Genomic DNA, 22,017 nt, shown 5'->3' with positions numbered 1-22,017 from the left:
TAAGACCACCTCTTCTGTACTTAACTCAGCTCACCTGTCAAGGCGCTTTGTTTCCTCTCACACAGCTTAAAGGTCGTGATCTGAACGTGGCTCTTTCACTCCAGCGCTGTCCTACCAGACAGTCTCGTCCCTTCACCTGATGAAGGCCGCTTGTGTTGTGGCCGAAACGTCGTGAGAATATTATTGTGTTATTTCATTTTATCAATTTATTATTTTATTCTCATTCTACACGACTTTACCGAAAGAACCAAAGAAGATCACCTGGTATCTTCAATTAAAGACATCTCACTGTCCCCAGGTGACTTACTCGTCAGTTTTGATGTAGTTTCTTTGTTCACCAAAGTTCCTGTGCCCGATACCCATTGCAATCATTGAGGATTTGGTCCATCGAGGATTGAATGTCGATGTACCGGCCCTGGCGAGACACTGCCTCACCAATACTCACCCGGAATGGAACATTCGACAAACAAGTTGAAGGCACCCCAATGGGTTCTCCCTTATTACCGGTTGTGGCAAATATTTTCATTTAAAATTTTTGGCGACGGACGCCATCCAGGCATCCACTCTACGTCCGTCCTTGTGGAAGAGCTACGTGGATGACACGTTTGTCATCTGGCCACTTGGCCGACCGGCTCAAAACTAATTCCTCAACCACATCAATTCCATAAACCCAGCCATCAAATTCACCATGGAGGTAGAAACGGATGGCATGCCACCTTTCTTGTATGCCTTAATCAAAGAGAGACCAGATGGCTCAATGAGCCATTCTGTCTACAGGAGAGTAACCCAGACTGACGCCTACCTAAGACCCGATTCCCACCACCATCCATCCCGGAAGAATTCCCTCGTCACAACGCTACACCACAGAGCTCAGTGCATCTCCGGCCACGAACACCTGACCAGTAACTCAAAACACGTACACCAGGACCTCAAGGCGAATGGATATTCTGACTAGACAATCCGCAAAGCAATCACCCCACCCGTGAGGAAGGAGCCATCTGAGGATCCAATAAAAACCATCACCCTGCCATACATAGCAGGGGTAACCAAAAGGATTTCCAAAATCATGAACAAACACAAGATCCAGGTACGATTTAACACAGTACATAAAATTCGCGATCTGATCCCATCTGTGAAAGACAAGATTCCTGACATGCAATATCCCGGCGTCTACAAACTAAGCTGTCTGCAGTTACATTGGGGAAACTAAGCGACGTGTCTCGGACCGTGTTCGTGAGCAGAAGGCAGATTTGAAACACGGTAGGACCAACGCTTCTACCGTGGCTGATGATTATTTTAATACTACGGCTGGCTCACACGAAGTTGATTTCTCTAAGACGATGGCCATCAACAAAGATTCGTTCATATTCTTAGCTCTTTCGGTAAAGTCACGTTGAAGGGAAACAATAAAATAATAAAAAATATATAAAACATTGTTGAAGGGAAACAAAATAATAAAACATATATAAAACAATGTTTTATATTTTTATATATTTTTTTATTTTATTGTTTCCCTTCAACGTGACTTCACCAAAAGAGCTAAGAATATGAATTACTGCAGTCACGAAAGCTTTAAATCAAAAAAAGATTCGTTCACGAAGCCATCCATGTACACAGCAGACACAATATCAACCTGTGGAGGATGGTGGTTATAAACTCGGCAATCATTGGAAAGATGTAATCAAACCACTTTGGGTCGTGACTTGACTGTGTTTTCTTATTCTTAGCTCTTTCGGTAAAGTCACGTTGAAGGGAAACAATAAAAATAATAAAATATATAAACTTTTTATTGTTTCCCTTCAACGTGACTTTACCGAAAGAGCTAAGAATATGAATTACTGCAGTCACGAAAGCTTTGAATCAAAATTTGTGTGTTTCTTGTCAATCAACCTCCACCATCAGCAGCGTGCTGTGTGGAGCAGGGTGCAGTGATATCCTGGCAATCCCTTTGCTACTGCGTCGGCATTGCTGCCGCACCCACGCTGCTGACGCGCTTGGGCTACGCCCATCTGCAAACCTTTATATAAACGGTGAGAACCGCGGAGATGGAACGCCCCAGGACTCGGAATGATTCGGTGATGGAACAAAATTGTCGACCATTTTGTTGCGTAGTGTATAGTAGTGTATAGTGTAGTATATAGTAGTGTATAGTAGTGTATAGTAGTGTAGTGTATAGTGTAGTGTAGTGTATAGTAGTGTATAGTAGTGTAGTGTATAGTGTATAGTAGTGTATAGTGTAGTGTATAGTATAGTGTAGTATATAGTGTAGTGTATAGTGTAGTGTATAGTGTAGTGTATCATGTAGTGTATAGTGTAGTGTATAGTGTAGTGTATAGTGTAGTGTATAGTAGTGTATAGTGTAGTGTATAGTGTAGTGTGTAGTGTACAGTGTATTGTATAGTGTAGAGTATAGTGTAGTGTATAGTGTAGTGTATAGTGTAATGTATAGTGTAGTGTATAGTGTAGTGTATAGTATAGTGTAGTATATAGTGTAGTGTATAGTAGTATATAGTGTAGTATATAGTGTAATGCATAGTGTAGTGTAGTACACTAGTACAGCACACTGGTGGGTTAGCGAGCACTCTGGATACCGTGACATTTCGCCAGCAATCACAACAACCAGCTTCGTCAGGCGACAGCCACATTTGTGCATTTATTCATTCACACAATCTAACCCGGATGATATCGGCTCGCCGAAAACCAACAGCGTCAAACTACGAAAGTGCTGCGGCATCGTGGGAGCGGCCGATGAAACTGGCCGGGTTCGGGGAGAAATAAAAAAACCGAGACGCTGACGTGGCGCACGAAGGCTCACGACGTTGTACGCGCCATCGTGACGCCGCCTGTCGCCCCGGTAAAACAATAATATAAACACGCGGAACTCCCTCTCGGTGCCGGACGTCGTGACGGACCGTGCCGATGTCGCCGCTCGTCGACCCCCGGCGAGGGCGAATTTAAATTCTCCCCCCACCCCACCCCACCCCCCTGGCTCCCTGGCACGACGCCCAGTCGCCTCCCGTCCAGCGGCACAACGCCGGGGGAAAGCGCTGGGAGGTGAGAGACCGTCGCGAAGGCCAAAATAAAATAACAAAAAACTGCGTCCGGTAACGGAGAGCTCTTTCGTAAAACAAAATTCCCACCCCCACCCCCACCCCACCCAAAAAAAAAAGTGAAAAGCCAAACTCGGGGCACCGATTGTAACCGGCACGAGGCAAATATCCCCCAACGCTGAAAAACATCGCTCAGTTGGGATCAAACAACAACAACAAATATTCTTGCTTCTTTCGGGGGGGGGTTCACCCGCTCGCAAAGCGACAAGCCCCGGCGTTGCCGCCGGCAACCACGGCAAGGCGGAGCACTCCAAGGTGGAGCACGGCAAGGCGGAGCACTCCAAGGTGGAGCACTCCAAGGTGGAGCACTCCAAGGCGGAGCACTCCAAGGTGGAGCACTCCAAGGTGAAGCACTCCAAGGCAGAGCACTCCCAGGTGGAGCACTCTCGTTCCTCCACCCCCCACCCCACCCCCCTTCTCAAAAATCTTCCTCCCTCGCCTCGTCGTCATCTTCGTCTGTGAAAACCTGCGGGGGTCGGAATAAATTAGAGAGACGGTGACCGACCCCACCCCCACCCCCCCCCCACCCACTGGGGTGGCCAGAAGCAGATCGCTCACTCAGCCTAAGCAGGAGCATCGGTGATGTGGGCGGACACTCACTCGCCGCTCACCGCTCAACTCACCACCCACCCCTCCTCACCGCATAGCCGTAGCTTCCAGCTCCGCCGTCTTGGTGCAGAGGCTGCGGCGGGAACCCGTGCAACCCCTCATCCGCCTTGTTGCCACTCTCCAGCGCTAGCAAGCAGCCACGGTGGCCCTCCGCGTTTCTCCGCGGTGCCTTGGGGAGCGTGGGGGGACCCTCCGTGGGGCCCCAGGGCTCGTGACGACGCCGACGCTGCCGGCAGCGGCGGCGGCGTCGGCGGCGGTAGAACAGCGGCATCAGCAGCAGCAGCGTGGCCACCAGGGCGAGGCACACGCCGAGGATTGTGGCCGGAGCGGCCCAGCTGGCCCGGCCCGCCGCCGCCGCCTTCCCTGCGTGGCACAACAACGATCCCCCGCGTGGCGTCAGCGTGCCGCCGTAGCACGACGACGACAACCGTCGCGGTGATGACACGCGCCAGGCTAGGTGCGCTTTGAGGCTCGCGGCGCTCGCACCCAGGCGTTGCGGGTCGAGGGAGCGAGACGGAGGGACGGACGCCGTGAAGGCCCTGGCGGACTGTCGGGGCGGGTGCCGTTAGCGAGTGTCAGCAGCTGTGAAGGCCGTGATTGTGACAAACGAGGGGATGGGTGGGCAGAACAGGGACACACACACACACGCACAAACACGGACACACACACACACGAACAAGCACGCACACGCACACACGCACATGCACACGTGCATGCACGCACACACGCACACACGCACAGATATGCATGCACACGCACACGGACAGACACGCACCAACACACCTGCATGCACACACACACGTACAGACACGCACCAAGACACATACATGCACACACACACACGGACAGACATGCATGCACACGCACACGGACAGACATGTATGCACACGCACACAGACAGACACGCACCAACACACCTGCATGCACACACACACGTACACACACGCACCAACACACACACATGCATGCACACGTACACACATGCACCAACACACACACACACGTACACGGACACACATGCACCAACACACACACACACGCACACACACACGTACACGGACACACACGCACCAACACACACACACACGTACACGGACACACACACACGTACACGGACACACACACACACGGACACACACACACGTACACGGACACACACACACGTACACACACACGTACACGGACACACACACACACACGTACACGGACACACACACACGTGCAACACTCAGAGATGCGAACAAACCTGTTCGTGTGTCCAGTTGCCTGTTCGGACCGAAAGTCGTGAGTTCAACCGGCGTGCAACAGACGGCGGTGGTGGCGTCTACATCGGTAGAACGTGAAGATCCAGTGGGATCTACATCTGTAGAACGTGAAGAACCAGTGGCATCTACATCTGTAGAACGTGAAGAACCAGTGGCATCTACATCTCCAGAAGGTGAAGAACCAGTGGCATCTACATCTGTAGAGCGTGAAGAACCAGTGGCGTCTACATCTGTAGAACGTGAAGAACCAGTGGCATCTACATCTGTAGAACGTGAAGAACCAGTGGCATCTACATTTGTAGAACGTGAAGAGCCAGTGGCGTCTACATCTGTAGAACGTGAAGAACCAGTGGCGTCTACATCGGTAGAACGTGAAGAACCAGTGGCATCTACATCTGTAGAACGTGAAGAACCAGTGGCATCTACATCTGCAGAACGTGAAGAACCAGTGGCATCTCCATCTGCTGAACGTGAAGAACCAGTGGCGTCTACATCGGTAGAACGTGAAGAACCAGTGGCATCTATGTCTGTAGAACGTGAAGAACCAGTGGCATCTACATTTGTAGAACGTGAAAAACCAGTGGCATCTACATCTGTAGAACGTGAAGAGCCAGTGCCATCTACATTTGTAGAACGTGAAGAACCAGTGGCATCTACATCTGCAAAACGAGAAGAACCAGTGACATTAACATCAACAGAATACGAAAAACCAGTGACATGTACATCTGCAGAACGTAAAGAATCAGTGGCATCTACATCTCCAGAAGGTGAAGAACCAGTGGCATCTACATCTGTAGAACGTGAAGAACCAGTGGCATCTACATCTGTAGAACGTGAAGAACCAGTGCCATCTACATCTGTAGAACATGAAGAACCAGTGGCATCTACATTTGTAGAACGTGAAGAACCAGTGGCATCTACATCTCCAGAAGTTGAAGAACCAGTGGCATCTACATCTGCAAAACGAGAAGAACCAGTGACATTAACATCAAGAGAATACGAAAAAACAGTGACATGTACATCTGCAGAACGTAAAGAACCAGTGGCATCTACATCTCCAGAAGGTGAAGAACCAGTGGCATCTACATCTGTAGAACGTGAAGAACCAGTGGCATCTACATCTCCAGAAGTTGAAGAACCAGTGGCATCTATATATGTAGAACGTGAAGAACCAGTGGCATCTACATCTCCAGAAGTTGAAGAACCAGTGGCATCTACATTTGTAGAACATGAAGAACAAGTGCATTCTACATCTCCAGAACGTGAAGAACTAGTGGCATCTACATCTGCAGAACGTGAAGAACAAGTGGCATCTAAATCTGCAGAGCGTGAAGAACCAGCGGCATCTACATCTGTAGAACGTGAAGAACCAGTGGCATCTACATCTGCTGAACATGAAGAATTAGTGGCATCTACATCTGTAGAACGTGAAGAACCAGTGGCATCTACATCTGCAGAACGTGAAGAACCAGTGGCATCTACATCTGGAGAACGTGAAGAACCAGTGGCATCTACATCTGTAGAACGTGAAGAATTAGTGGCATCTACATCTGTAGAACATGAAGAACCAGTGACATCTACATTTGCAGAACGTGAAGAATTAGTGGCATCTACATCTGTAGAACGTGAAGAACCAGTGGCATCTACATCTGCTGAACGTGAAGAACCAGTGGTATCTACATCTGCAGAGCGTGAAGAACCAGTGGCATCTACATCTGCTGAACGTGAAGAACCAGTGGCATCTACATCTGCAGAACGTGAAGAACAAGTGGCATCTACATCTGCTGAACGTGAAGAACCAGTGGCATCTACATCTGCAGAAGATGAGCTTTGGGTCTCTGTGTGAGTCTATGGGTCTCTGTGTGAATAGTCTATGGGTGTCTGCGTGATGAGTCTATGGGTCTCTGTGTAATGAGTCTATGGGTCTCTGTGTGAGTAGTATATGGGTGTCTGTGTGAGTAGTCTATGGGTCTCTGTGTGAGAAGTCTATGGGTCTCTGTGTGAGTAGTCTATGGGTGTCTGTGTGAGTAGTCTATGGGTGTCTGTGTGAGTAGTCTATGGGTCTCTGTGTGAGTAGTCTATGGGTGTCTGTGTGAGTAGTCTATGGGTGTCTGTGTGAGTAGTCTATGGCTGTCTGTGTGAGTAGTCTATGGGTCTCTGTGTGAGTAGTCTATGGGTGTCTGTGTGATGAGTCTATGGGTGTCTGTGTGAGTAGTCTATGGGTCTCTGTGTAAGTAGTCTATGGGTCTCTGTGTGAGTAGTCTATGGGTGTCTGTGTGATGAGTCTATGGGTCTCTGTGTGATGAGTCTATGGGTACTCTTTGGTTCTATTGGGTAAAGTCACGTAGGTGAAAATAAAATAACAAAAAATCATGACGTTTCGGCCACAACACAAGCGGCCTTCATCAGGTGAAGGGACGAGACTGTCTGGAGGACAGCGCTGGAGTGAGAGAAGCCACGCTTAGATCACGACCTTTAAGCTGTGTGAGAAGATAAAGAAGACCAAGCGCCTTGACAAAGGAATTAGCATATAATTTAGCAATGAAATGGCTCATTGAAATAGCTAAATTAAAGTATACACATCCACAGAGGTACCCCTTGACAAAGTAATTAGCATAGAATTTAGCATTGAAATAGCTGAGTGATTAGCTTGTAACTGGTCACAGAAATAGCTATGTTAAAGTCAGAGCATATACATTCACCGAGGCACCTAGTACAAATCAAACAGGAGAATTTAGCGAAACACAACCACGCTCAGACAGCGGACCTTTAAGCTGTGTGCGAGCAAACAAGGTGTTCTGACAAAGAAATTAGCATAAAAATTAGCATTTGATTGGCGGATTTTAGGAAAGAGGTGGTGTACGTGCGGGTGGACTTGCCGTTTGGCGCGGGGGGGAAGGGGGGGGAGGGGGAGTTTACCTATTGATGGTGTGAAAAGGGAATTTATAAAAGCTGCGAAAGTTTGGGGTAGCACTACTTGAAAAATATACTGTACCATTGAAATTAGTTTAATGTTTAGTTCAATTTAGAACATCTTTCCAATGGTTGCTTAATTTGAAACCATCCTCTCGGTTGAAATTGTGTCTGTGTTTGTAGATCTGAATTGCTTCATGAACAAATCTCTGATAAAAGCCCGTGGGATGCAAATAACCTTGGTATCGGAGAAAATTATATCGTGATCCCCCACAGCGTTGTAACAGTGATCAGCCACGGCAGAAGAATTCGTTTTGCCGTGTTTCAAATCTGATTTGTGCTCGCGAATTCGGTCAGAGACATGTCGCTTTGTCTCCCCGATATAGCAATCACCGCAGGTACAACTCAATTTGTAAACCCCGGGGTACTGTAAATCAGGAATGACATCCTTCACGGATGGATCAGATCACGAATTTTGTGTACTGTATTGAACCGGACCTGGATCTTATGTTTGTTTAGAATTTTGGAAATCTTTATAGTAACGCCTGTTTGAGTAGTCTATGGGTGTCTGCGTGATGAGTCTCTGGGTCTCTGTGTGAGTAGTCTATGGGTCTCTGTGTGAGTAGTCTATGGGTGTCTGTGTGAGTAGTCTATGAGTCTTTGTGTGACTAGTCTATGGGTCTCTGCATGATGAGTCTATGGGTCTCTATGTGATCAGTCTATGGGTCTCTGTGTGAGTAGTCTATGGGTCTCTGTGTGAGTAGTCTATGTGTCTCTGTGTGAGTAGTCTATGGGTCTCTATGTGAGTAGTCTATGGGTCTCTGCGTGAGTAGTCTATGGGTGTCTGCGTGATGAGTCTATGGGTCTCTGTGTGGTGAGTCTATGGGTCTCTGAGTGAGTAGTCTATGGGTGTCTGTGTGAGTAGTCTATGGGTCTCTATGAGTAGTCTATGGGTGTCTGTGTGATGAGTTTATGGGTCTCTGCGTGATGAGTCTATGGGTCTCTGTGTGATGAGTCTATGGGTCTCTGTGTGAGTAGTCTATGGGTCTCTGTGTGAGTAGACTATGGGTCTCTGTGTGAGTAGTCTATGGGTGTCTGCGTGATGAGTCTATGGGTCTCTGTGTGGTGAGTCTATGGGTCTCTGAGTGAGTAGTCTATGGGTGTCTGTGTGAGTAGTCTATGGGTCTCTATGAGTAGTCTATGGGTGTCTGCGTGAGTAGTCTATGGGTATCTGTGTGATGAGTCTATGGGTCTCTGCGTGATGAGTCTATGGGTCTCTGTGTGATGAGTCTATGGGTCTCTGTGTGAGTAGTCTATGGGTCTCTGTGTGAGTAGTCTATGGGTCTCTGCGTGAGTAGTCTATGGGTCTCTGCGTGAGTAGTCTATGGATCTCTGCGCTCTATGGGTCTCTGCGTGAGTAGTCTATGGGTCTCTGTGTGAGTAGTCTATGGATCTCTGCGTGATGAGTCTATGGGTCTCTGTGTGAGTAGTCTATGGGTCTCTGCGTGAGTAGTCTATGGGTCTCTGCGTGATGAGTCTATGGGTCTCTGTGTGATGAGTCTATGGGTTTCTGTGTGAGTAGTCTATGGGTGTCTGTGTGATGAGTCTATGGGTTTCTGTGTGAGTAGTCTATGGGTGTCTGTGTGAGTAGTCTATGGGTCTCTGTGTGATGAGTCTATGGGTCTCTGTGTGAGTAGTATATGGGTGACTGTGTGATGAGTCTATGGGTCTCTGTGTGAGTAGTCTATGGGTCTCTGTGTGAGTAGTCTATGGGTCTCTGTGTGAGTAGTCTATGAGTCTCTGTGTGAGTCTATGGGTCTCTGTGTGAGTAGTCTATGGGTCTCTGTGTGAGTAGTCTATGGGTCTCTATGTGATGAGTCTATGGGTCTCTGTGTGAGTAGTCTATGGGTCTCTGTGTGAGTAGTCTATGGGTCTCTGTGTGAGTAGTCTATGGGTCTCTATGTGAGTAGTCTATGGGTCTCTGCGTGAGTAGTCTATGGGTGTCTGCGTGATGAGTCTATGGGTCTCTGTGTGGTGAGTCTATGGGTCTCTGAGTGAGTAGTCTATGGGTCTCTGTGTGAGTAGTCTATGGGTGTCTGCGTGATGAGTCTATGGGTCTCTGTGTGGTGAGTCTATGGGTCTCTGAGTGAGTAGTCTATGGGTGTCTGTGTGAGTAGTCTATGGATCTCTATGAGTAGTCTATGGGTGTCTGCGTGAGTAGTCTATGGGTGTCTGTGTGATGAGTCTATGGGTCTCTGCGTGATGAGTCTATGGGTCTCTGTGTGATGAGTCTATGGGTCTCTGTGTGAGTAGTCTATGGGTCTCTGTGTGAGTAGTCTATGGGTCTCTGCGTGAGTAGTCTATGGGTCTCTGCGTGATGAGTCTATGGGTCTCTGTGTGATGAGTCTATGGGTCTCTGTGTGAGTAGTCTATGGGTGTCTGTGTGATGAGTCTATGGGTCTCTGTGTGATGAGTCTATGGGTCTCTGTGTGAGTAGTCTATGGGTGTCTGTGTGATGAGTCTATGGGTCTCTGTGTGAGTAGTCTATGGGTCTCTGTGTGAGTAGTCTATGAGTCTCTGTGTGAGTCTATGGGTCTCTGTGTGAGTAGTCTATGGGTCTCTGTGTGAGTAGTCTATGGGTCTCTGTGTGAGTAGTCTATGGGTCTCTGCGTGAGTAGTCTATGGGTCTCTGCGTGAGTAGTCTATGGATCTCTGCGTGATGAGTCTATGGGTCTCTGCGTGAATAGTCTATGGGTCTCTGTATGAGTAGTCTATGGATCTCTGCGTGATGAGTCTATGGGTCTCTGCGTGAGTAGTCTATGAGTCTCTGTGTGAGTAGTCTATGGATCTCTGCGTGATGAGTCTATGGGTCTCTGTGTGAGTAGTCTATGGGTGTCTGCGTGAGTAGTCTATGGGTCTCTGCGTGATGAGTCTATGGGTCTCTGTGTGATGAGTCTATGGGTCTCTGTGTGTGTAGTCTATGGGTGTCTGTGTGATGAGTCTATGGGTCTCTGTGTGAGTAGTCTATGGGTCTCTGTGTGAGTAGTCTATGGGTCTCTGTGCGAGTAGTCTATGAGTCTCTGTGTGAGTCTATGGGTCTCTGTGTGAGTAGTCTATGGGTCTCTCTGTGAGTAGTCTATGGGTGTCTGCGTGAGTAGTCTATGGGTCTCTGCGTGATGAGTCTATGGGTCTCTGCGTGATGAGTCTATGGGTCTCTGCGTGATGAGTCTATGGGTCTCTGCGTGGGGCAGTGCCAATCCTCACCGATGACAGAGAGGCTGACCCTCCCCTCGTAGTTGCCGTGGGGGAAGGTGGCCACGTGGCAGAGGAAGAGGCCCCCGTCGCCAGCCCGTACGTCCAGCAGCTCCAGCGAGACGTCGCCGGGAGGCCCCCCAACGTGGAACCTTAGTCGGCCCGCGAGGGACGAGTTGGAGTACGCCGTGCCGTGCAGCGGGCTGAGTGTGGCCAAATTGGCCCCCGCCCAGACGTAGTCACGGGAGGCCTTCAGCCAGTTGGCCTGCACCACCACCACGGCCGCTCCCCACAGGACGCAGCGCAGCAGCGCCACCTTCTGGCCGACGACCGCCGTGACCTGGCCGTCCGTGTCGACACCCACACGAGGGGCTGGGTGGGAAGACCACACAGAGACCCATAGACTACTCATAGAGACCCATAGACTACTCATAGAGACCCATAGACTACTCATAGAGACCCATAAACTACTCACACAGACACCCATAGACTACTCACAGAGACCCATAGACTACTCACACAGAGACCCATAGACTACTCGCACAGAGACCAATAGACTTCTCACGCAGAGACCCAAAGACTACTCATAGAGACCCATAGACCACTCACACAGAGACCCATAGACTAGTCACACAGAGACCCATAGACTATTCACACAGAAACCCATAGACTACTCACGCAGAGACCCATAGACTACTCACGCAGAGACCCATAGACTACTCACGCAGAGACCCATAGACTACTCACGCAGAGACCCATAGACTACTCATAGAGACCCATAGACTACTCACACAGAGACCCATAGACTACTCACGCAGAGACCCATAGATTACTCACGCAGAGACCCATAGACTACTCATAGAGACCCATAGACTACTCACACAGAGCCCCATAGACTACTCATAGAGACCCATAGACTACTCACACAGAGACCCATAGACTACTCACACAGAGACCCATAGACTACTCACGCAGAGACCCATAGATTACTCACGCAGAGACCCATAGACTACTCATAGAGACCCATAGACTACTCACACAGAGACCAATAGACTACTCATAGAGACCCATAGACTACTCACACAGAGACCCATAGACCACTCATAGAGACCCACAAGGCTACTCACACAGAGACCCACTTCACACGCACAAAAATACCTCTCACTCATTCACCCAGCCACCCACTCACCCACGGTGCTGTGTGGTGGAGGGACGGAGACACACGACAATGGAGACCATTCCCCTGCCTTCCACCGTGGGAAGTCGGCTACCATTCTCACGCGGACGCAGTACTCATCCTCGCGTCCCGGCAGAAGCATCATTTGGTGTTGGTACCGGCATCCGATGAAGCGCTCCTGGCAGTAAGCATCATCATCATCAGTAGTAGCAGCAGTAGTAGTAGCAGCAACAGCATGATCATCAGTAGTAGTAGCATCATCAGTAGTAGTGTCATTGGTAGCATCATCATCATCATCAGTAGCAGCATCGCCACCCACCCACTCAACCACACACATCTCCCGCCACAACCTCCCGACCCCCGTCACAACTCCGGCAACCTCTCACCGTGCGTCGAACGCCGCCTCTTGTCGAGATGTCAACCTGATGGTGGAACTCCACGTCGTGGGACACCAGCGTCCTCAACCCACGCCCGACGGAGACCAACAACGACAGCCTCCACACCTCCGGCTCTCCGTCAACCACCGCCTCCAACTCCCCAGCCTCCCCAGGACCATCGTCGTCGAGGTTGTCGCCATCGACCTCGACGTCGTCGTAACGGCGGTCATCGTCACCGCCGTCACGGCCATCGTCATCGTCGTCGAAGTCGTCGCCATCGACCTCAACGTTATAGTCACGGCGGTCGTCATCACCGCCGTCACGGACATCGTCATCGTCGTTGTAGCCATCATCGTCGTTGTCTTCATCGTCACCCACAACACCGCACTCCTCATCCTTCTCCTCCTCACCATGACCATCGCCCTCCTCCTCCTTCCCCAGCGTCAGTTTGTCGACCCTCAGGGTGAACGACGGAGCGCTGAGCACAGCTGAGACACGGGAGAGGGGGGGTCATGGCGAGGGATGTTTGTGTGATCTCCCCCTGTCCTACAGAGTGTGTGGAGTTTGTGTGATCTCCCCCTGTCCTACAGAGTGAGTGAGTTGAGTTTGTGTGATCTCCCCCTGTTTTACAGAGTGAGTGGAGTTTGTGTGATCTCCCCGTGTTCTACAGAGTGAGTGGAGTTTGTGTGATCTCCCCCTGTCCTACAGAGTGAGTGGAGTTTGTGTGATCTCCCCGTGTTCTACAGAGTGTGTGGAGTTTGTGTGATCTCCCCCTGTCCTACAGAGTGTGTGAGTGGAGTTTGTGTGATCTCCCCCTGTTCTACAGAGTGAGTGGAGTTTGTGTGATCTCCCCCTGTCCTACAGAGTGTGTGGAGTTTGTGTGATCTCCCCCTGTTCTACAGAGTGAGTGGAGTTTGTGTGATCTCCCCCTGTCCTACAGAGTGTGTGAGTGGAGTTTGTGTGATCTCCCCCTGTCCTACAGTGAGTGAGTGGAGTTTGTGTGATCTCCCCCTGTCCTACAGAGTGAGTGTGTGGAGTTTGTGTGATCTCCCCCTGTTTTACAGAGTGAGTGGAGTTTGTGTGATCTCCCCCTGTCCTACAGAGTGAGTGAGTGGAGTTTGTGTGATCTCCCCCTGTCCTACAGAGTGAGTGAGTGGAGTTTGTGTGATCTCTCCCTGTCCTACAGAGTGAGTGGAGTTTGTGATCTCCCCCTGTCCTACAGAGTGAGTGGAGTTTGTATGATCTCCCCCTGTTCTACAGAGTGAGTGTGTGGAGTTTGTGTGATCTCCCCCTGTTCTACAGTGTGAGTGGAGTTTGTGTGATCTCCCCCTGTCCTACAGAGTGAGTGAGTGGAGTTTGTGTGATCTCCCCCTGTTCTACAGAGTGAGTGAGTGAAGTTTGTGTGATCTGCCCCTGTTTTACAGAGTGAGTGGAGTTTGTGTGATCTCCCCCTGTCCTACAGAGTGAGTGAGTGGAGTTTGTGTGATCTCCCCCTGTCCAACAGAGTGAGTGAGTGGAGTTTGTGTGATCTCCCCCTGTCCTACAGAGTGAGTGGAGTTTGTGTGATCTCCCCCTGTCCTACAGAGTGAGTGGAGTTTGTGTGATCTCCCTCTGTCCTACAGAGTGAGTGAGTGGAGTTTGTGTGATCTCCCCCTGTTTTACAGAGTGAGTGGAGTTTGTGTGATCTCCCCCTGTCCTACAGAGTGAGTGAGTGAAGTTTGTGTGATCTCCCCCTGTCCTACAGAGTGAGTGAGTGGAGTTTGTGTGATCTCCCCCTGTCCTACAGAGTGAGTGGAGTTTGTGTGATCTCCCCCAGTCCTACAGAGTGAGTGGAGTTTGTGTGATCTCCCCCTGTCCTACAGAGTGAGTGGAGTTTGTGTGATCTCCCCCTGTCCTACAGAGTGAGTGGAGTTTGTGTGATCTCCCCCTGTTCTACAGTGAGTGAGTGGAGTTTGTATGATCTCCCCCTGTCCTACAGAGTGAGTAGAGTTTGTGTGATCTCCCCCTGTTCTACAGAAGGAGTGTGTGGAGTTTGTGTGATCTCCCCCTGTTTTACAGAGTGAGTGGAGTTTGTATGATCTCCCCCTGTCCTACAGAGTGAATGAGTGGAGTTTGTGTGATCTCCCCCTGTACTACAGAGTGAGTGAGTGGAGTTTGTGTGATCTCTCCCTGTCCTACAGAGTGAGTGGAGTTTGTGTGATCTCCCCCTGTCCGACAGAGTGTGTGAGTGGAGTTTGTGTGATCTACCCAGGTCCTACAGAGTGAATGAGTGGAGCTTGTGTGATCTCCCCCTGTCCTACAGGGTGAGTGGAGTTTGTGTGATCTCCCCCTTTCCTACAGAGTGTGTGAGTGGAGTTTGTGTGATCTCCCCCTGTCCTACAGAGTGAGTGGAGTTTGTGTGATCTTCCCCTGTCCTACAGAGTGAGTGAGTGGAGTTTGTGTGATCTCCCCCTGTCCTACATAGTGAGTGGAATTTGTGTGATCTCCCCCTGTCCTACAGAGTGAGTGGAGTTTGTGTGATCTCCCCCTGTTCTACAGAGTGAGTGGAGTTTGTGTGATCTCCCCCTGTTCTACAGAGTGAGTGGAGTTTGTGTGATCTCCCCCTGTTCCACAGAGTGAGTGTGAGTGGAGTTTGTGTGATCTCCCCCTGTCCTACAGAGTGTGTGAGTGGAGTTTGTGTGATCTCCCCCTGTCCTACAGAGTGTGTGGAGTTTGTGTGATCTCCCCCTGTCCTAAAGAGTGAGTGAGTGGAGTTTGTGTGATCTCCCCGTGTTCTACAGAGTGAGTGGAGTTTGTGTGATCTCCCCCTGTCCTACAGAGTGAGTGGAGTTTGTGTGATCTCCCCGTGTTCTACAGAGTGTGTGGAGTTTGTGTGATCTCCCCCTGTCCTACAGAGTGTGTGAGTGGAGTTTGTGTGATCTCCCCCTGTTCTACAGAGTGAGTGGAGTTTGTGTGATCTCCCCCTGTCCTACAGAGTGTGTGGAGTTTGTGTGATCTCCCCCTGTCCTACAGAGTGAGTGGAGTTTGTGTGATCTCCCCCTGTCCTACAGAGTGTGTGAGTGGAGTTTGTGTGATCTCCCCCTGTCCTACAGTGAGTGAGTGGAGTTTGTGTGATCTCCCCCTGTCCTACAGAGTGAGTGTATGGAGTTTGTGTGATCTCCCCCTGTTTTACAGAGTGAGTGGAGTTTGTGTGATCTCCCCCTGTTCTACAGAGTGAGTGTGTGGAGTTTGTGTGATCTCCCCCTGTTCTACAGTGTGAGTGGAGTTTGTGTGATCTCCCCCTGTCCTACAGAGTGAGTGAGTGGAGTTTGTGTGATCTCCCCCTGTCCAACAGAGTGAGTGAGTGGAGTTTGTGTGATCTCCCCCTGTCCTACAGAGTGAGTGGAGTTTGTGTGATCTCCCCCTGTCCTACAGAGTGAGTGGAGTTTGTGTGATCTCCCTCTGTCCTACAGAGTGAGTGAGTGGAGTTTGTGTGATCTCCCACTGTTTTACAGAGTGAGTGGAGTTTGTGTGATCTCCCCCTGTCCTACAGAGTGAGTGAGTGGAGTTTGTGTGATCTCCCCCTGTTCTACAGAGTGAGTGGAGTTTGTGTGATCTCCCCCTGTCCTACAGAGTGTGTGGAGTTTGTGTGATCTCCCCCTGTCCTACAGAGTGAGTGGAGTTTGTGTGATCTCCCCCTGTCCTACAGAGTGTGTGAGTGGAGTTTGTGTGATCTCCCCCTGTCCTACAGTGAGTGAGTGGAGTTTGTGTGATCTCCCCCTGTCCTACAGAGTGAGTGTGTGGAGTTTGTGTGATCTCCCCCTGTTTTACAGAGTGAGTGGAGTTTGTGTGATCTCCCCCTGTCCTACAGAGTGAGTGAGTGGAGTTTGTGTGATCTCCCCCTGTCCTACAGAGTGAGTGAGTGGAGTTTGTGTGATCTCTCCCTGTCCTACAGAGTGAGTGGAGTTTGTGATCTCCCCCTGTCCTACAGAGTGAGTGGAGTTTGTGTGATCTCCCCCTGTTCTACAGAGTGAGTGTGTGGAGTTTGTGTGATCTCCCCCTGTTCTACAGTGTGAGTGGAGTTTGTGTGATCTCCCCCTGTCCTACAGAGTGAGTGAGTGGAGTTTGTGTGATCTCCCCCTGTCCAACAGAGTGAGTGAGTGGAGTTTGTGTGATCTCCCCCTGTCCTACAGAGTGAGTGGAGTTTGTGTGATCTCCCTCTGTCCTACAGAGTGAGTGAGTGGAGTTTGTGTGATCTCCCACTGTTTTACAGAGTGAGTGGAGTTTGTGTGATCTCCCCCTGTCCTACAGAGTGAGTGAGTGGAGTTTGTGTGATCTCCCCCTGTTCTACAGAGTGAGTGGAGTTTGTGTGATCTCCCCCTGTCCTACAGAGTGTGTGGAGTTTGTGTGATCTCCCCCTGTCCTACAGAGTGAGTGGAGTTTGTGTGATCTCCCCCTGTCCTACAGAGTGTGTGAGTGGAGTTTGTGTGATCTCCCCCTGTCCTACAGTGAGTGAGTGGAGTTTGTGTGATCTCCCCCTGTCCTACAGAGTGAGTGTGTGGAGTTTGTGTGATCTCCCCCTGTTTTACAGAGTGAGTGGAGTTTGTGTGATCTCCCCCTGTCCTACAGAGTGAGTGAGTGGAGTTTGTGTGATCTCCCCCTGTCCTACAGAGTGAGTGAGTGGAGTTTGTGTGATCTCTCCCTGTCCTACAGAGTGAGTGGAGTTTGTGATCTCCCCCTGTCCTACAGAGTGAGTGGAGTTTGTGTGATCTCCCCCTGTTCTACAGAGTGAGTGTGTGGAGTTTGTGTGATCTCCCCCTGTTCTACAGTGTGAGTGGAGTTTGTGTGATCTCCCCCTGTCCTACAGAGTGAGTGAGTGGAGTTTGTGTGATCTCCCCCTGTCCAACAGAGTGAGTGAGTGGAGTTTGTGTGATCTCCCCCTGTCCTATAGAGTGAGTGGAGTTTGTGTGATCTCCCCCTGTCCTACAGAGTGGAGTTTGTGTGATCTCCCTCTGTCCTACAGAGTGAGTGAGTGGAGTTTGTGTGATCTCCCCCTGTTTTACAGAGTGAGTGGAGTTTGTGTGATCTCCCCCTGTCCTACAGAGTGAGTGAGTGGAGTTTGTGTGATCTCCCCCTGTCCTACAGAGTGAGTGAGTGGAGTTTGTGTGATCTCCCCCTGTCCTACAGAGTGAGTGGAGTTTGTGTGATCTCTCCCTGTCCTACAGAGTGAGTGGAGTTTGTGATCTCCCCCTGTCCTACAGAGTGAGTGGAGTTTGTGTGATCTCCCCCTGTTCTACAGAGTGAGTGTGTGGAGTTTGTGTGATCTCCCCCTGTTCTACAGTGTGAGTGGAGTTTGTGTGATCTCCCCCTGTCCTACAGAGTGAGTGAGTGGAGTTTGTGTGATCTCCCCCTGTCCAACAGAGTGAGTGAGTGGAGTTTGTGTGATCTCCCCCTGTCCTATAGAGTGAGTGGAGTTTGTGTGATCTCCCCCTGTCCTACAGAGTGGAGTTTGTGTGATCTCCCTCTGTCCTACAGAGTGAGTGAGTGGAGTTTGTGTGATCTCCCCCTGTTTTACAGAGTGAGTGGAGTTTGTGTGATCTCCCCCTGTCCTACAGAGTGAGTGAGTGGAGTTTGTGTGATCTCCCCCTGTCCTACAGAGTGAGTGAGTGGAGTTTGTGTGATCTCCCCCTGTTCTACAGTGTGAGTGGAGTTTGTGTGATCTCCCCCTGTCCTACAGAGTGAGTGGAGTTTGTGTGATCTCCCCCTGTCCTACAGAGTGAGTGGAGTTTGTGTGATCTCCCCCTGTCCTACAGAGTGAGTGGAGTTTGTGTGATCTCACCCTGTTCTACAGTGAGTGAGTGGAGTTTGTATGATCTCCCCCTGTCCTACAGAGTGAGTAGAGTTTGTGTGATATCCCCCTGTTCTACAGAAGGAGTGTGTGGAGTTTGTGTGATCTCCCCCTGTTTTACAGAGTGAGTGGAGTTTGTATGATCTCCCCCTGTCCTACAGAGTGAATGAGTGGAGTTTGTGTGATCTCCCCCTGTACTACAGAGTGAGTGAGTGGAGTTTGTGTGATCTCTCCCTGTCCTACAGAGTGAGTGGAGTTTGTGTGATCTCCCCCTGTCCGACAGAGTGTGTGAGTGGAGTTTGTGTGATCTACCCAGGTCCTACAGAGTGAATGAGTGGGGCTTGTGTGATCTCCCCCTGTCCTACAGGGTGAGTGGAGTTTGTGTGATCTCCCCCTTTCCTACAGAGTGTGTGAGTGGAGTTTGTGTGATCTCCCCCTGTCCTACAGAGTGAGTGGAGTTTGTGTGATCTCCCCCTGTCCTACAGAGTGAGTGAGTGGAGTTTGTGTGATCTCCCCCTGTCCTACAGAGTGAGTGGAGTTTGTGTGATCTCCCCCTGTCCTACAGAGTGAGTGGAGTTTGTGTGATCTCCCCCTGTTCTACAGAGTGAGTGGAGTTTGTGTGATCTCCCCCTGTTCTACAGAGTGAGTGGAGTTTGTGTGATCTCCCCCTGTCCTACAGAGTGAGTGGAGTTTGTCTGATCTCCCCCTGTCCTACAGAGTGAGTGGAGTTTGTGTGATCTCCCCCTGTTCTACAGAGTGAGTGGAGTTTGTGTGATCTCCCCCTGTTCTACAGAGTGAGTGGAGTTTGTGTGATCTCCCCCTGTTCCACAGAGTGAGTGTGAGTGGAGTTTGTGTGATCTCCCCCTGTTTTACAGAGTGAGTGGAGTTTGTATGATCTCCCCCTGTCCTACAGAGTGAATGAGTGGAGTTTGTGTGATCTCCCCCTGTACTACAGAGTGAGTGAGTGGAGTTTGTGTGATCTCTCCCTGTCCTACAGAGTGAGTGGAGTTTGTGTGATCTCCCCCTGTCCGACAGAGTGTGTGAGTGGAGTTTGTGTGATCTACCCAGGTCCTACAGAGTGAATGAGTGGGGCTTGTGTGATCTCCCCCTGTCCTACAGGGTGAGTGGAGTTTGTGTGATCTCCCCCTTTCCTACAGAGTGTGTGAGTGGAGTTTGTGTGATCTCCCCCTGTCCTACAGAGTGAGTGGAGTTTGTGTGATCTCCCCCTGTCCTACAGAGAGAGTGAGTGGAGTTTGTGTGATCTCCCCCTGTCCTACAGAGTGAGTGGAGTTTGTGTGATCTCCCCCTGTCCTACAGAGTGAGTGGAGTTTGTGTGATCTCCCCCTGTTCTACAGAGTGAGTGGAGTTTGTGTGATCTCCCCCTGTTCTACAGAGTGAGTGGAGTTTGTGTGATCTCCCCCTGTCCTACAGAGTGAGTGGAGTTTGTGTGATCTCCCCCTGTCCTACAGAGTGAGTGGAGTTTGTGTGATCTCCCCCTGTTCTACAGAGTGAGTGGAGTTTGTGTGATCTCCCCCTGTTCTACAGAGTGAGTGGAGTTTGTGTGATCTCCCCCTGTTCCACAGAGTGAGTGTGAGTGGAGTTTGTGTGATCTCCCCCTGTCCTACAGAGTGTGTGAGTGGAGTTTGTATGATCTCCCCCTGTCCTACAGAGTGTGTGAGTGGAGTTTGTGTGATCTCCCCCTGTCCTACAGAGTGTGTGGAGTTTGTGTGATCTCCCCCTGTCCTACAGAGTGAGTGAGTGGAGTTTGTGTGATCTCCCCGTGTTCTACAGAGTGAGTGGAGTTTGTGTGATCTCCCCCTGTCCTACAGAGTGAGTGGAGTTTGTGTGATCTCCCCCTGTTCCACAGAGTGAGTGTGAGTGGAGTTTGTGTGATCTCCCCCTGTCCTACAGAGTGTGTGAGTGGAGTTTGTATGATCTCCCCCTGTCCTACAGAGTGTGTGAGTGGAGTTTGTGTGATCTCCCCCTGTCCTACAGAGTGTGTGGAGTTTGTGTGATCTCCCCCTGTCCTACAGAGTGAGTGAGTGGAGTTTGTGTGATCTCCCCGTGTTCTACAGAGTGAGTGGAGTTTGTGTGATCTCCCCCTGTCCTACAGAGTGAGTGGAGTTTGTGTGATCTCCCCGTGTTCTACAGAGTGTGTGGAGTTTGTGTGATCTCCCCCTGTCCTACAGAGTGTGTGAGTGGAGTTTGTGTGATCTCCCCCTGTTCTACAGAGTGAGTGGAGTTTGTGTGATCTCCCCCTGTCCTACAGAGTGTGTGGAGTTTGTGTGATCTCCCCCTGTCCTACAGAGTGTGTGAGTGGAGTTTGTGTGATCTCCCCCTGTCCTACAGTGAGTGAGTGGAGTTTGTGTGATCTCCCCCTGTCCTACAGAGTGAGTGTATGGAGTTTGTGTGATCTCCCCCTGTTTTACAGAGTGAGTGGAGTTTGTGTGATCTCCCCCTGTTCTACAGAGTGAGTGTGTGGAGTTTGTGTGATCTCCCCCTGTTCTACAGTGTGAGTGGAGTTTGTGTGATCTCCACCTGTCCTACAGAGTGAGTGAGTGGAGTTTGTGTTATCTCCCCCTGTCCAACAGAGTGAGTGAGTGGAGTTTGTGTGATCTCCCCCTGTCCTACAGAGTGAGTGGAGTTTGTGTGATCTCCCCCTGTCCTACAGAGTGAGTGGAGTTTGTATGATCTCCCTCTGTCCTACAGAGTGAGTGAGTGGAGTTTGTGTGATCTCCCCCTGTTTTACAGAGTGAGTGGAGTTTGTGTGATCTCCCCCTGTCCTACAGAGTGAGTGAGTGGAGTTTGTGTGATCTCCCCCTGTCCTACAGAGTGAGTGAGTGGAGTTTGTGTGATCTCCCCCTGTCCTACAGAGTGAGTGGAGTTTGTGTGATCTCCCCCTGTCCTACAGAGTGAGTGAGTGGAGTTTGTGTGATCTCCCCCTGTTCTACAGAGTGAGTGGAGTTTGTGTGATCTCCCCCTGTCCTACAGAGTGTGTGGAGTTTGTGTGATCTCCCCCTGTCCTACAGAGTGAGTGGAGTTTGTGTGATCTCCCCCTGTCCTACAGAGTGTGTGAGTGGAGTTTGTGTGATCTCCCCCTGTCCTACAGTGAGTGAGTGGAGTTTGTGTGATCTCCCCCTGTCCTACAGAGTGAGTGTGTGGAGTTTGTGTGATCTCCCCCTGTTTTACAGAGTGAGTGGAGTTTGTGTGATCTCCCCCTGTCCTACAGAGTGAGTGAGTGGAGTTTGTGTGATCTCCCCCTGTCCTACAGAGTGAGTGAGTGGAGTTTGTGTGATCTCTCCCTGTCCTACAGAGTGAGTGGAGTTTGTGATCTCCCCCTGTCCTACAGAGTGAGTGGAGTTTGTGTGATCTCCCCCTGTTCTACAGAGTGAGTGTGTGGAGTTTGTGTGATCTCCCCCTGTTCTACAGTGTGAGTGGAGTTTGTGTGATCTCCCCCTGTCCTACAGAGTGAGTGAGTGGAGTTTGT

At 50.2% G+C, this 22,017-nt stretch overlaps 1 protein-coding gene across 1 annotated transcript in view; it reads right to left on the bottom strand.

Moving 5' to 3' along the window:
* Nucleotides 1-2,628: 2,628 nt before the first annotated feature.
* The window catches only part of LOC142908861 (uncharacterized), a 61,250-nt gene continuing 41,861 nt past the window's right edge, over nt 2,629-22,017 (bottom strand). The window contains exons 4-9 of the mRNA XM_076059503.1: nt 12,713-13,191; nt 12,339-12,504; nt 11,162-11,521; nt 4,966-5,643; nt 3,751-4,082; nt 2,629-3,576 (exon numbers count right to left, since the gene is read on the bottom strand). Of these exons, the coding sequence (XP_075915618.1) occupies nt 3,529-3,576; nt 3,751-4,082; nt 4,966-5,643; nt 11,162-11,521; nt 12,339-12,504; nt 12,713-13,191 (2,063 nt within the window). The 3' untranslated portion in view covers nt 2,629-3,528. The remainder of the gene's footprint in view (nt 3,577-3,750; nt 4,083-4,965; nt 5,644-11,161; nt 11,522-12,338; nt 12,505-12,712; nt 13,192-22,017) is intronic.

Source organism: Petromyzon marinus, unplaced genomic scaffold (assembly GCF_048934315.1).
Source record: "Petromyzon marinus isolate PM22_M1 ecotype Great Lakes invasive population unplaced genomic scaffold, UKy_Petmar_22M1.pri1.0 PM_G_Scaffold_105, whole genome shotgun sequence".
Taxonomy (NCBI): domain Eukaryota; kingdom Metazoa; phylum Chordata; class Hyperoartia; order Petromyzontiformes; family Petromyzontidae; genus Petromyzon; species Petromyzon marinus.
The sequence above is the reverse complement of the archived record's forward strand: the minus strand, read 5'-3'. Positions and strand labels throughout refer to the sequence as shown.